The sequence below is a fragment of the Nannospalax galili genome, unplaced genomic scaffold (genome assembly GCF_000622305.1).
Source record: "Nannospalax galili isolate Female #2095 unplaced genomic scaffold, S.galili_v1.0 scaffold18, whole genome shotgun sequence".
Lineage (NCBI taxonomy): Eukaryota > Metazoa > Chordata > Mammalia > Rodentia > Spalacidae > Nannospalax > Nannospalax galili.
The window spans coordinates 9,491,132-9,506,204 of NW_008346548.1; the positions used below are offsets into that span (position 1 = coordinate 9,491,132).

Consider the following 15,073-nt stretch of genomic DNA (forward strand, 5'->3'; position numbering starts at 1 on the left):
CACTTGGGGGGGAGAAGCAAGCAGAGCTTCGGTAGTTTTAGGGCACCCTGTGCTCCAAAAAAAATCCAGGGCAGGTGGGGGTACAGGGGGGCCTTGTTTCCAAAAAACAACAAAAAAGAAAAAAAAAAAAAAAAAAAGATCATTTCAAAATCTTCTTTTCCTCTATCTAAATCGAATTGATCTTCAGAAGCCAAGTTTCAATTATACTTTTTGGATACCTTTGTTTTCCTTGGCAGGAACACCCTCAACAATTTTCCCTCTTTTTTTTTTTTTTGCTTTTTGAGACAGGGTCTCCCTGTAGCCCCAGGTGTCCTGGAACTCACTATGTAGACCAGGCTGGCCTCGAACTCACAAAGATCTGCCAGCCTCTGCCTCCCAAGTGCTGGGACTAAAGGCGTGCGCAATCATGCCTGGCTCAATTTTCCTTCTTTGATGCAGCAGTTACAGTACCATGGAGTTCATTACTACATACATTAACTCTCTCACTGCCACCTTCCTAAGTCAGATTATAGCTCTGCTTAAAAAAAAAGGCAGAGGCAAGCAGGTCTTTGTGAGTTCGAGGCCAGCCTGGTCTACATAGTGAGTTCCAGGACAGCTGGGGCTACAAGGAGACCCTGTCTCAAAAAGACAGAAAAAAAAGCAGCCTCTTAGCATTCAGAAGGCCAAGAGCAACCAGATCTGCCCAGCACCCAGTCCTTCAGATGTCTTAGGAACTGTGCTCTAAGCCAGGCTTCATTCATTCTTTCATTGAAATAATATATCCAGCATGAAATGGGGAAGTAGAAGTCAGGACTCACGCTTACCAGAGTTTTGTCCTTTGATCCCTTGGCTTGCTTACACACACAACAGATTTCTCTTTGTTTGCAATGAGAAAAGCATGCTGCTTTCAGTGCTTTGCTATGTAAAGCATGCTTATGCACATTCATGTACTATCTTACACTATCTTGGGTAGAGGTCAAAGAGTCCTGAAGGATTACCATCATATGCCCAGGTTAACAAGAAATGGTTTGGTAGCAAGGTTAGGTAACACTCTTTAGTCCTGATTATGTCTACATTGTGAAAGTCATTCCTACAACTCTGTATTCAAAAAACATATGGTGGCCCATGCCTTTCATGTCAGCACTCAGGAGGCAGAGGCAGGTGGACCTCTGTGAGTTCCAGGCCAGCCTGGTCTACATAGTGAATTCCAGGTGTGGCATAGGACTGTCCTCCAAATGTCAAGCTATGGACAGACACCTTTTCTTCCCAAGCACATGCTTGCTTAAAGATCATCACACACTTGTTGACTATTGACCTTCCACAGGAAAGGAGGGGTGGGGGAGTAAGCCACCTCTTCCAACCAATTTACCTAGGCGCATGAGGAGGAGGGACTAAGGGTATATATGCAGAGAAAGCTGCAGGGAGAACCTCTCGTCATATTGTGTGACTGTGGGCCACTATCCACACCTGGATGGAGACTTTCCAGTGCAGCCTTAAGGGGGGGAGCACCCACACTCTTGTGAGTAAACTCTCACCCACTGCTCTGTAAGTAAACCTAATAAACTTTAATTTCCCAAACTGTAGTTTGGAGAAATTAGACCTTGGTTTGTCATAAGGACAGTGGGAAGAGGGGGCTGGATGGTGTTTGCGCCTCCCAAAAGGAATTTTAATAACACCAGGTCAGCCAGAACTACATAAACAAAAAAACCAAAAAACCAAAGTCAAAAAATATTTACTGATACATGTCTAGTATGATTCAGACACTATTCTAAAAACCAGGGCTACAGTGGAGAATGAGCACAGAAAGTTATTTGCTCTTGTGGAGTGTAATTTTTAAAAATTTTTTATTATTTTTATTTTATGAATGTATCGTCTACAACTATGTACGTGTATTCATGTTCAATGCCCACAGAGGCGGGAAGAGGGCATTGGATTCCCCTGGAACTGGAGTTACAGATGTTACCATGTAGGTGCTAGGAACTGAACCTGGTTCTCTGCAAGAGCAGCCAGTGCTCTTAACTGCTGAGCCATCTCTCTAGCCCCAGTGGAGTGCAATTCTTGAAGTAGCCAGACAACAAGCAAACACACCAGTGAAGATCATTTCAGATATTGCAAAATACTGTTGAAAAAGAGCAAGCTAATCTCAGGGAATGAATGTGAGGTGGGGCTCAGTGCTATTTTGGGTAGGGAAATCACGAAAGGCCTATCTACAAACACCAGCTCCTATCTCTCTCTCCTCTCCTCTTTTCTCCTTCCCCCACCCCCGAACCTAGCTTCAAATATTACACCAGTTTAACCTGGAGTGCCTGTAGGGATTAAGAGGCCTTAAGAGAGGGGGACAGAACACAGGTGATTTGAAGTAGAGGGAGGAAAACTGGAGACGGAAAGGTTTAAGTGGGATTGGGGGGAGAGAAGGTAGGGTGAAATGCTAACCAAAACTAAGGATTATGAAAAATTCCTATTGAAACCTGCTATTTTCTAAGTAATTAAAAATGTAATTTCAAAACAAGTGTGAATGGAGGTACCCTGTATGGATGGATAATATTCTCCAGAAGCCATAGGTTATAGCATGAAAATCCTAGTGCTGGGTGTGGGATACCATCCTACAAGCTTGAAGCCCCTCCAAAAGCATACAGGCTATTGCCATTGCTCTTGGTTGCCCACCAGAGCTAGATGGTAAGATCCTATCGTTGAAGGCAGCATATACTTTGGCTGCAGGACATAAAGACACCAAGAGGGGAGCTAAGCTAGAGGCTTCCTCCCCGTTGACTAGCATTCATAGTGTCAAAAGGTGCTATGGAGAAAAGTTAACAACAGTCCTATCCAGCTGCGAACCTTGTGAACTCCAGCAATGACCTGCTATGTAATACCTAACCACTGGTTTAACAGTGGTATGACTATAAAGGGATAACCATCTGCTTTACCCACTCTATAGGAATCCATGCCTGGTATTAACCTGATATTACCCTCTCATAAACCTGGGTGAGAGCCCATGGTTGGGAAGGTCATAGATGCTAAGGGAGAACTTCCAACTGTTGTTTTGCTAAATGAATATGTTGTCAAACTAAATACTTATGTCTCTGCTCATAGACTAGTGCTGCTCTCAGCCTCAATCAGAGATGTTCATTTCTGCAGTGGGTGGCCTGTCAATGCAGATTCCAAATTGATCAAAGTTCTTGGAAGAAATGACTGCTGAGTGCTTGGTCTTAACATCTGTATTACCCACTCCAAGGCTCAGGAACGTTTTAGAAGAGGTGGATAAAAGAATGAAGTCTCAGAATGGGGAGGAGTACTACAAAACAATGCCTTCTGGGCATCATAGAGCCTTGCACAGATGTACTCACTGCAGTTGTGGTGACCAGTACAAAACTAGGCCTGTCAACATTTCATCATGGGCAGAGGGGCTCATGTGGACCCACCTTTCCCCCGAGGACTTGGCAGTTAAGGGTTGCTGGGGGTAAGGATGTCATTTTCATCAGTAGTGTTGCTACTGATAAGTTGCCCATGCTTCAGTAAATAACCATCTATCTCTGCTCATTAAACTTGGAGGCAAAGGGGAGTCACCGAGTCTCTCTCTCTCTCTCTCTCTCTCTCTCTCACACACACACACACACACACACACACGGGGGTGGGGGAGTAAATGGGAGACAAGCTGGGAAGAAGGGTTTCAGAGGGAAAGGGAGGGGGATGAGAGAGGATAATGGAAGGGGCAAAAGTTAAGTATATACATGTATGAAGTTGTCCAAGAATTTTAAGAAAATCATAACCTTACTGAAAATGGGAAGATCCACCTACCTCTGCCTTCAGAGTGCTGGGATTAAAGGTGTGCAACACCTTTAAACATCTTTAAAAAATAACAATAGCATTTAAATTCAGAGGGGAAAGCATGGTCTATTCACTCAAAGACATTAGCACAAGTGGCTAGATAGCTAGAAAAAAAAAGTCTCTCTTAAGCTCTCACATTTATGTTGAAACCCTAATGATGTGAATGAACCATATCACAAGACCATTAGAACAGAAAGAAATTTGGGAGAATAAGTCATAAATTGGGAGGCAAGAACTAGCCTAGGCGTTTTGAAGAATTAAAAAGTGACAATTCTTCAGTTTATGTGCAAGCAAGTGGTATGAGGTGAGGTCAGGGTGGACTGAAACATGGAGCACCAATGTGAGAACAATTCTGTTTTAGGAGACTATGTATTATGGTGGTCTATACAAGAGACAAAGATAAGCAGTGGCCTTAGAATTAAGGCGAGGTCACTGGACTCAAGATGTATTTTAAAGATAAGGTTGGTAAGGCTTCTTGATAAATTGGTGGTATACATGAGAAAATAATAGGGTGACTTTGAGGCCTGAGCAACCAAATGTATGATCGGGGTGAGGAGACACCGGGGAAGGAAAAGATTCAGAAAGAATGGGATCAAGAGTTTTGTGGGAAGCCAGACATGGTGGCGCACGCCTTTTGTCCCAGCACTTGGGAGGCAGAGGCAGGTGGATATCAAAGCCAGTTTGGTTTACTTAGTGAGTTCTAGGACAGCTGGGGCTACAGGAAGACCTGTCTCAAAAAGGCAAAAAAAAAAAAAAGTTTTGTGGGGCTAGGTGTGGTGGCATGTGCCTTTAATTCAAGCACTTGGGAGGGAGAAGCAGGCAGATCTCTGTGAAACTGATGGCAGAGTGGCTACATCACAAGTGCCAGGCCAGATGGGGCTACAGGGAGACCTTGTCTCAAAAACCAAAACCAAAACCAAACAACAAAGTTTTATTCTGAGGCTGGCTAAGAGGGTAGGGGCATTTGCTGCCAAACTTGGTGACCTGGGTTCATTCTCCAGACCCCATATGGTAGAGAGTCAACTCCCTCATGTTGTCCTCTGGCCTCCACCCATACATGGACACACACACACACACACACACACACACACACACACACACACAGAGTAGATGGATAAATGTAATTTAAAAAAAGTTTGGGGTTGGAGAGATGACTCAGCAGTTGAGAGCATCTGCTGCTCTTACACACGGCTCTGGTTTGGTTCCAGTTCCTCTCTTCTGGTCTCCTTGAGCACCAGGCAAGACACACGTGGTGCACTTACATACATACAGGCAAAACACACATATAAAACAAAAATAAAATCTTTAAAAAGCTTTATTCTGATTCACAGCATATTTGGCAGTGTTAAAGATTATTGCTAACTGGTATATTAAAAACTAATCTTGGGTTGGTGAGATGGTTCAGTGGGTAAAGGTACTTGTTCTCAGGCCTGATGACCTAACTTTGATCCCTGAGAGAGCTGACTCCTGCAATTTGTCCTCTGACCTCCATAAATGCACTGTGGCACATGCACACACAAATAAGAAAGGAAGATGAAATTTAAAAAACAAAATAAGTTGTAGTCTTTTGGAGATTGAAACATTTATAGAAAAAAAGGTATGATGCCTGGGGATGTGCTTCACAGTATCTGCTTAGGGTGGAGAAGTGGTACAAGCAGACTGTACAGATAAACAAAAGAAAACATGATCTGGCTTTTGGATCTGGTCTGGGTAGTGGAGATTCCTGGTACTATTTGTTCTTTAGTTTATGTTTGAAATTTATCTCAAGAAGTTCTGATCAGGGTAAAATATGAACAAAGTAATGTTACGTCAAGCCATGACATTGGCTCACTGAGGAAGACTGAAGGGGACCAATCATCAGGAACTCCAGAACCTAAAGTAGAGTTAAAAGTCCATGATGTTGCAGAAATCAGAAGAAAAGTTTAAAGAAGAGAATAGTCATGCTGAATGTTATAAAGAGCTCAAGAATTACAGGGATGATCTTAATGAGAGCCATTTAAACAGGCTGTTAAATGGACAAGAAAATACGGTGTAAGATATTGCAGATTATGTTACAGGACTAGTATTTCCTAAGAATCATAGAAAATGAATGTAATGCTTGTAGAATGGTGGCATTAAACTAGATCTTTGTCCTGAAATGACTGCTTAAGAGCAAAGCATGGAATATGAAAACTGGATTAGACACTTAGGAGACCAACATAGCAACCGAGGCAAAAGATTACACAGCTTAGCATTTGTTAGTTTTTATTGATGCTGAACTTTAACCAGTTTTTAGTTTGAATACTAGCTATCTCCTAATTACTGTAGCTAAATCCCTCCCAATAAAACATTAAGATCTTTACACGGCTATGGGAATTTGTCTGCATTAATTAGGTAATGAGCCCACCATCTAAGAAAAAAAAGGTTTTACTGTGTATATGATATGGAGAGAGGAGCACAGTATGTATGTGGAGGTCAGGAAAACAGCTTTGGGAATTAGTTCTCTCCTGCTTATGTGTGGGTTCTGGGGATCAAACTCAAGTCATTGGGCTTCCCTGGCAAGCATTTTTGCCTGCTAAGCCATCTTGCTAGCCTTAACACCACCACTTTTGCAGTCTTAACAGAACCTATAAATGTGGGCTGCCAAATACGACATTTTCTCTCTGTGGACTAGTGCATTAGCAACACATGATCTAAAGCTGGGCTTCTGATATGGCAGACACTAGCACGTTGAGGTTGTTTAAATGAAATTTTATAATTTGAGAATTTCAGTTGGACCAGCAGAAAGTACTGAAGAGCTACATATTACTAGCAGCTACCTTATGTAGACAGCATAAATATAGCAATTTATACCATCACAAAAAGTTTAATTAGACAGTGAGTGCTATACTGTGGAAAATACATGGGCCAACGAAATGGCTCAGCAGGTAAAGAGGCTTGCTGTGTCAGAGGTGTTGTCTAGAGAGGCACCTTAGGATTGGGTTTTAAAAAAGGTTTTCTATGCCACCTTTAGTATTTTGAATCTAGTTATCTCAGCCTAAAACTTACATATGGCTTAGATTCTAAAATTCAGAAGCTAATGATATAAAAGCACTGTAGGGCTGAAGGGGTATAATCTATCCTTAGAGAAAGTGACTAATGATAGGGAGACTTGTTCCAAAGCTGCAAAAATGCCAAGTCCTAAACAAAGCCAGTAGCAGAAAACTAGGATTCTTCCTAAAGTTTTTTTTTTCTTGGTCTTTTTGAGACAGGGTCTCCCTGTAGCCCCAGCTGGCCCAGAACTCACTATGTAGACCAGGCTGGCCTGGAACTCAGAGATCAGCCTGCCTCTGCCTCCCAAGTGCTGGAATTAAAGGCATGTGCCACCACGCCCTGCTAATGTACTTCTTTGATCACCTCATCCTTTCTGCTAAATCTCTCTCCTCTCTTAATCTTAATCTCAAAACTCTCATTTAAGGCCTTCACAACATGGTTCCAATCTTCATGTAATACCACTGTGTCCTGTGAGAACCCTATATTCCAGTAATATTGGTTGTGATATCCCTCAAATATACTTATGCTCCACATAATATTTTGATGGACCAAGGCATGAGGATGATCCCAAAAGATGATAACGGATCTGAAAAATACTTGTCTCTGTTGATACTGGTATAAACAGACCTACTGTGCTTGCAGTCATGTAAGTAACAGCACATATATCATCATGTAGAGTAATAGTTGATGATGGCAGTGACTCATTAGTTTATGAATTTACTGTGTGATACTTTTCATTATTACTTTATATTCCTTCTACTTAGCTTCATTTATCTGTTTTAGTGCATCTCAACTGCACCAAGAAGCCACAAGGACTGACCTAAACCTAGGATAATGTTTAATTACTGTTCATATTTGCATAACATAAAATCACCTAATATATCCCTGTTATTAAGTGATACGTGACTGTCAAGGAAATGTTTTGCCTTTGTGCTGGTACCTCTGCCTAGAATTCAAGTGGTATTATCCATCAAAGGCCTAGCTCAATTACGATCTCTTGATTTCTTTCTTTTTGAATGCTTATAGCATTTTATTTATATTTTCTGTGTCTTCTCCATTTTTTAAAAAATCCTTAAAGCACCATGTTTCATATCTGTCCACCAGGATAGCCCAAAGAACCTAGTAGCTCATAGATATCTGTTACTGGCTGAATTGTGTATTCTGGAGTATATGTTGAAGCCCCAGTTCCTTGTTGGTAGGGCTTTTAGGGAAGTACTGAAGGTAAAATGGAGGTCACAATGAGGCAAGCACATATAGTTGCAACTACTGAAGAGGCTGAGGCTGAAGGATTACTTGGGCCCAGGCATTCAGGGCCAGCTTTGACAACATAACATCTTATTAAATAAATAAATAATAAATTAATAAATGAATCTTTAAAAATGGAGGCCATAGAAAGTACCCATAATTTGACAGAATTGGGGCTCTTTATAAGAAAAGAAATAGATACCAGAGATCCCTCTTCATCTGTGCATAAGCATAGAGAAAATGTGTGAGGGCACAGAGAAAAAGTAGCCATCTGCAAGGCAGGAAGAAAGCCCTCACCAAAAATCAAGCCTAACAGGACCTTGATCTTGGACTTCTAATCTCCAGAAACTGTTGTTTAAGCCACCCAGTCTGCGGTACTTTGCTACGGCAGCCTGAGGAGACTAAAAAAGTAATGCAATGAATTGTTGAATGCTTGCTAAATCGGGATTCTAGGCACTTTCTTTTTTGGGCTGTATTTCACTTTGAAAATAGAGTATTTCCAGGAATGCTACAATAGGGAAAAAAAAAATCAAAATGCTTTAAAGTCACTTAAGCTTAAAACAAAAACAATCAGAATTCTAGTATTAATAGTTGAGGGGAGGGGCAGGGACTGACTAGGATACAGCATGAGAAAACTTTTAGAGGTGAAAGCATCAGTTTCTACGTTAATAGAGGTCTGCATTACAACTGTACTTCAATGTCAAACTCTCACCACTATTTTTAAATACTTGTGCACTTAACTATATGCAAAATTTACTCCTCCAAAACAGAAAATACTGAACTCTAGTTAATGATATACATGCAGCATATTTAGATGCATGCTGATTTTTGCAACTTACTTTCAAATTTCCTCCCCAAATTAAAAGGTGGACAAATGGATGGATTGAGAGATGGATAGATATGTGGTCAAAGCAAACAGCAAATCATTGATTCTGGACTTTAGGAGGAAGGTACATGAGCATTCATTGTATAATTCTTTCAACACCCTCTGTAGTATTGTAACCCTGAGAATGCCAGGCAACTATGGTATGGTATTTACCAAATTCACCTACACTTGAATGTTACACTAAAACTTTACATTTTTACAGCACCTTTATTTTCTGGTCTATCTCGCAGGCAGTGGGGGCAAATGCTAATGCCTATTTACAAGGAGGTTAAACGATATGCCAAGGCCAGTTCTGGATAACCAGATCTTCTGACCTTTAAACCATAGACTATCCTCCTTTATAAATTTCTTTGGCCAAATTATTTGAAAAACAAATCGATCTGGTGAGTTATCTTCAAGAACACCGCAAAGTGTTAAGATTACCACAGGTTAATGATGACATGTGAAACGAATTTTCAATATCTAGCTAAAATACATTTTTAAAGGTCATGACGCTTTAATTCAACTCTAATTTGACAGCACCGCATTTACAGAATTGGAACAAGTAACTTTCATAGCGATCTGATCAAAATCCGGATTCTCACTCTTGAATCCATGGGAGTAGTAAGCCCTAGACTGTCTATGTTTTTAGCATAAAAAGATATATTTTTCTTAAATGCTACACCACTAAATATCAGGAAGGCGATGCACCAAGTATTAGAATGAACACTCCCTTCAATCTTCCAAACACTTTGTCTCACCAAACAGGACAGCGTGCCAAATATCTTGTTTTACCAAGCAAATAGTCTCTTCTCACTTCTTTCTCTTCCACAAAAGCTCACCTTAGAGGTAGGAAGGGCAGAATCTGGGAACTTAATTCAGCACCTGCTTAACAATTAGAATCCCTACCTACGGATTCCAAGCTCGGCTTCACAGCAGAATGACCCGGAGGACCTCGTGGCTCCGCGAGAACTGACTTCCTCAGCCAACTCCCCCAGATACCTGCCCGCACAGAGCAGCCACGCTTCCAAAGGCCACCCCTCGCCCCCATGACCTCCAAAGGCTCCAGAAACAGGGCTCTGGACCGCCTGCTTTTTCCACAACTTATCTGTACTCCCTCCGGGGCCCGAGTAGGGAACAGGGTCTGGGGACAAAAGGAAGGATCAGCTTCCCAAGTGAGGAAACCCCCATCACCTGGAACTCGGCGAACTCTTCACAATTCACACTGCCACTGGGCGCCGCCATATTGGACGAACGCGAGGACCCCGCTGCTGGCCAATCACCGTGGGGCAGAGGTGTCCGCGGCGCCGCCTGACCACAAAGTCTGGGCAAGGCAGCTGAGAGCCAAGCTCTTCCAGGGCTTTTCTCTAATCCTTTCTACCCCGCTGTCTGCAATCTCCCCAGAACAGTGGGGCATTTGTTAATGAATTTGAGACCAGTAAGAAACGTCAAGAAACATGGGAATTTCTGGCGGGGTGGGTGAAAAAGTGATGAGAATGATCAAATGGTCTTTAAAATCAGCTAGGGGAAATGCACGCAAGTTCCCGGGGTTTCCCGAGGGATGGTCCCAAAGTCAGCATGACGGAGGGCAACGGGACCCCGAGTCGTGAAGACACTGGAGGGTGGCGTTTACAATTTACGCCAGTCCTTCGTGTCCTCTTCTGCGTTAACCAGGCAAGCCGTGGCGCCGCCCTGGTTTGGCGCCGAACCGAGAGGGAACAGCCCTGCCGGCGCCTCGCTCGCCCGCCCGCTCGTCGCGCACGTCCGGCACGGCCGCTGCGTCACCAGGTCCCCGCCCCGCGACCCGCCCGAGTCCTTCCCACGCCGCTCGGTGACATTGAGCGCGCCAGCGCCACTGCGGCCAAGGAGGTCCTGTGCGCGCGTCGGAGGAGCAGTCGGCCATGGGGAGCCTCCGCACCCTGCGCCTAGTGGCGGGTGAGATGCGGGGCGGCGGGGACGGGGTGGGAGGCCTGCGCCGACCGGACCCCGAGTCCTCCGCTCCAGCACTAGCTCCTCACCGGCGGCTGGCGTCCCACCCACCTCGCCAGTGGCAGCGATGAGAGGGATGGCAGCTGCAGAGCAGACCCTGGGGGCTGGCCCGCCACCTCGCACCTGGCCGGTCCATCCAGCAACTGAGGCGCTCTCTCCTCCACCTGGTCTCCATCCTCCTCCAAGCACCTGCTCAGTTTTCAACCTCCTAGTCTTTCTCGTCCGTTACTCTACTTTTGACTTCTCCCCAACGCTTTATCCCTACCCTCTGAAAACCTGAATATAGGATTTCCTCGCAGAAGTGACGAGTCCAGGGCCTTAGGATCTCACAGAATACTAGATTTACTTTTCCTAAAACCGGGGGGGTGGCGGGAGGGCGGGGTGTACATTACTTTTGGGAGAAAAGTGTTACATAAATGCAAGCTCTGTAGCCTATTTTCTCAGAAAACATTCGAGTGATGGGTATTTTGGAGTCAGCTCAGGAGAACCTACCTTCTTGGGGGAAAGAAAGTCTTGGAGTAGTCTGAGTTTAGAAATCAGGCTTGCAGCTTGAATCAGGTGTCAGGGTAGTTTACTCTTGGTCATCTTTGTGAGATTGGGGAAATAGAATATTTTTTATCACGGCACGAAATTACTAAAAAACTCTTTAATTTTTAAAGCAAGAATAACGCCAAATTTGGCTATTGAAATAATGCAAACATTGTAAATTTAAGTGAAGCAAGGTGAAGAATAGTAGAATAGTTTAGTAATTTTGAGGCATAGCCAATGAAAAGGTTAGTTCTACAGAGAAAACATGTTTCAACTGGAGAGTATTGCTTACGCCTTTAAATGCAAATACCTCCTCTGCTACAAAAGAATATCCCGCATACTGTTACTGGTTTTATTTGATCTATGTCACTTTTGTCCAAATTCATCTAAAATCTTTTGTGTGCATTTTTATTAAGAATTTCAAAGCCTTCAGTAGGGTAAATGAAAGAATCATTGCTCTGTGAAAACAAAAGTTGTGTGAAAACCACTTACTACTTGGGAACAGCACTATGTTGTTCATAGTTATTCTTGACTTGAGACTGTACTTGGGCATTATGGAAATCTCTAGGTTTCTCAGCAGATTTCTGGTGTTATGGAACTTCACTATTGGGCACTTAGCCAAGACAAAATTCCTTGCACAATTTAGGAACAATTTATTTTACTTAGGAAATTTTTATTAGCACAGCAAAGATATTATATGAGCACCTGTTTCCAGGTAACCTGTGAATTTGTGTTTTGTGAGCAACTTCAAGTGATTTATTTTTGCCTGTTTTATTACTAATCACTTTCGCATACATTATGTGGTTGATTATTACAGCAGTTCTCTCAGGTGAGTCTTATCTCCTCCTCTTTTTATAAATAAACATAAGTCCCTGAGCTAAATGACTTCCAAGATCACTTGGTCAGAGATGTGAGAGCCAAGGGGAAGCTGTGCCCTATTCTAGATTTTGTGCTTTTTGCAGTTGAAGCTGCTCACTGGGATATGTGCATGTGTAAGTAATTGTCATGGCCAGTTGGGGCTCCTTCACACAAAATGGAAGTCACGGTTTGTAAAGTGGAGGTACACATTCATATACAAATAGACTTTTAAGAACTAAGAGTCATATAATAAGCAGCATTGACCAAGTAAATGATAGATCAACTAGAAATGTAATCTAGGGCTGGAGAGATGGCTCAGTGGTTACTCTTGCAGAGGACCCTAGTTAGATTCCCATCACCCACACGGCAGCTAACAACCATCTGTAACTCCAGTTCTAGGGGAATCCAATGCCCTCTTCTGACTCCTGCAGGCATTGCACAACATGCATGCACTTGCATACTTGCAGCCAATACACTCATACATGAAAAAAAAAATTTTTTTTAAAGAGGATTCTTGGGGCTTGGAGAGATGGCTCAGCAATTAAGAACACTGACTGTTCTTGCAGAAGACCCAGGTTAGATTCCCAGCACCCACATGGCAGCTAAAAACTGTCTGTAACTCCAGTTCCAGGGGATCTAATAGCCTCTTCTGTCACAGTTCCACGGACATTGCATGACACAGGTGCACTTACCTACACGCAGGCAATACATGCATACACATAAAATAAAAATAATAAAATAATAATAATAATAATATGTTTTTTAAAAAGAGTATTCTTACCCAGCATATTATTCAGAATAAGGTACTAGGTGAATATTATTTCAGATATCAAACTTAGTCCTTTATGCAGTAGACCTGTATTTTCATTGCTTCCTTTGGAAATCTCTAGTATACTCCCTTAGCAAGCAGGAAGCAGGCTTTTACAAGCTTGAATTTGTTTATTGTTTGGTAGATGTAGTTGCAGATGTCGGTCAAAGTTGTTAATGTGCAATATTTGGACACCACCATAGACGACAGGGCTTATGAACCTCTGAAATGACCTCTGACTTTGACGATTATATACCTATTTCTAAGAGAGGGTCCATAGTTTGCATCCATTTCTTGGAGCAGTTTGTGTTCTTTTAAGTTGAAAAGTACTAATAACAATGGATATCAGGTGTCCTGCTCTGTTACTTTCTACTTTATTCCCTGAGACACAGACCCTGGAGCTAGGCTGGCAGCCAGCAAGCTCCAGTGATCCTCCTGTCTCTGCCTTCACAGGGCTGGGGTTCAACCCTATATGCTTATGCTGGGCTTTTGACATGGGTGCTGGGGAGTCTTAAGAGTGCACAGCAAGCACTCTTATCCACTGAACCAACCCCAAGACATTGTATCTTTCCACAGGATGTTTGGGTTCCAAGAATGAAGTGGACTTACCAGAATGTTTCTTCACTCCTTCAGAAAAGTTTTGTTGCCTTAATCTCCATTGACTTGTTAGACTTTACAATGAGCATATTGTTGTGGGTTATGAGCTACTTCTTCTCTGTTTAACCCATATCCCAGAGCACTAAAGTTAAAGAATATTTTAGAAGTCATGAGGTCTAGTCTTTCAATTTTTATAAATGAGGGTGCTACTATTAATATTTTTCCTTTTTCTTTTCTTTTTTTTTTTTTGGCTTTTAGTGACAGGGTCTCACTATTTAGCCCAGGCTGCCCTGGAACTTACAGCCTTCTGAGTACTGGGATTGCAGGTACTCTGGCTAGATGAGGAAATTTAAGGCCTAAGAAGGGAATTAACTTGATAAGGGTCACAGAGGTGGAAAGCTAGGAGATAACTAATATATTTGGCTCTCTAATTTTATTTCCACTCCATTCTGCTCCTTTGTTCTTCTTTTTATTTGTTCTTGCTCACTAACCCTGAGATTATGTTCATTGTAACTACTCCCAATTTTGGCTTTGCCCATACAGCTGTGGGTCATACAAGTAGGTTTTTAAGTAGTCACTGTGCCCCATACACTGTAACAGCCCTAAAACGAATGCACTGCTCCACTTCCTAGGGCTAGTTTATTGCAGTGTATAAACTAACCTGTATAATGCAGCTAGAGACCCTATACAAAACAGCATATATTCAGCTGCAGATTGCAGGCCAGATTTAAGTCCTGCTGGGCTGTCATGGGCTGATTCCTGCTGGCATTATGCACACCCCCTCAACTTTCTATCTGGAAATTTAAAAAAAAATTTTTATTTTATGTGTATGAGTGTATTGCCTGCATGTATGTAAGTGCACCGTGTCATGCAGTGCCCACAGAGGTCAGAAGAGGGTGGTAGATCCTCTGGAACTGGAGTTACAGATGGTTGATAGCTGCCATGTGAGTGCTGGGAATCAAATACCGGTCCTCTGTAAGAGCAGTCAGCCTCTTAACCCTTGAGCCATCTCTCCAGCCCATATAATTGGAAATTTTATATGGGCAGCTTGAAATCTTTATGGCGAGTACATTGTTGTATACACTATAGATCAAAAGCCAGTACACTACTGACTTCTAGAATTTACAGAAAGGAAAAGACATGTACAATAGTATTATCAACTGAAGGCTCCATTGAAACAGAAGGGGCAGCAGTGACATGAGCAGATAGTGGGGTAATGTGGGGTAAATGGAGACAGCTGTGAGGAAGAGAAGACAGCAAGGAGAAATTGGATTACCTTGGATTCCGATTGGGAGGGGAAAAGGTGTGTGACTCATGAGGAGTTTGAACCAGATGAATCTGGGCCAAAAAAAAAAAAAAAAAAAAAA

The 15,073-nt window shown here is 42.5% G+C and overlaps 2 protein-coding genes across 6 annotated transcripts in view; one reads left to right on the forward strand and one right to left on the reverse strand.

Annotated features, from left to right (window-relative positions):
• Positions 1–10,571, reverse strand: part of Ccdc58 (coiled-coil domain containing 58) — a 26,973-nt gene extending 16,402 nt beyond the window's left edge. For 2 of the 5 annotated variants that reach the window (XM_029568254.1, XM_029568255.1), the window contains exon 1: positions 804–941. In XM_029568254.1, coding sequence (XP_029424114.1) covers positions 804–926 — 123 coding nt within the window. In that variant the 5' untranslated portion in view covers positions 927–941. Of the gene's footprint in view, positions 1–803; positions 942–9,768; positions 10,042–10,120 lie in introns of those variants that run through there. The other 3 variants (XM_008842936.3, XM_017800552.2, XM_029568256.1) reach the window with 3 other exon arrangements.
• Positions 10,572–10,704: 133 nt separating this feature from the next.
• Positions 10,705–15,073, forward strand: part of Fam162a (family with sequence similarity 162 member A) — a 22,037-nt gene continuing 17,668 nt past the window's right edge. The window contains exon 1 of the mRNA XM_008842938.3: positions 10,705–10,861. Coding sequence (XP_008841160.1) covers positions 10,828–10,861 — 34 coding nt within the window. The 5' untranslated portion in view covers positions 10,705–10,827. The remainder of the gene's footprint in view (positions 10,862–15,073) is intronic.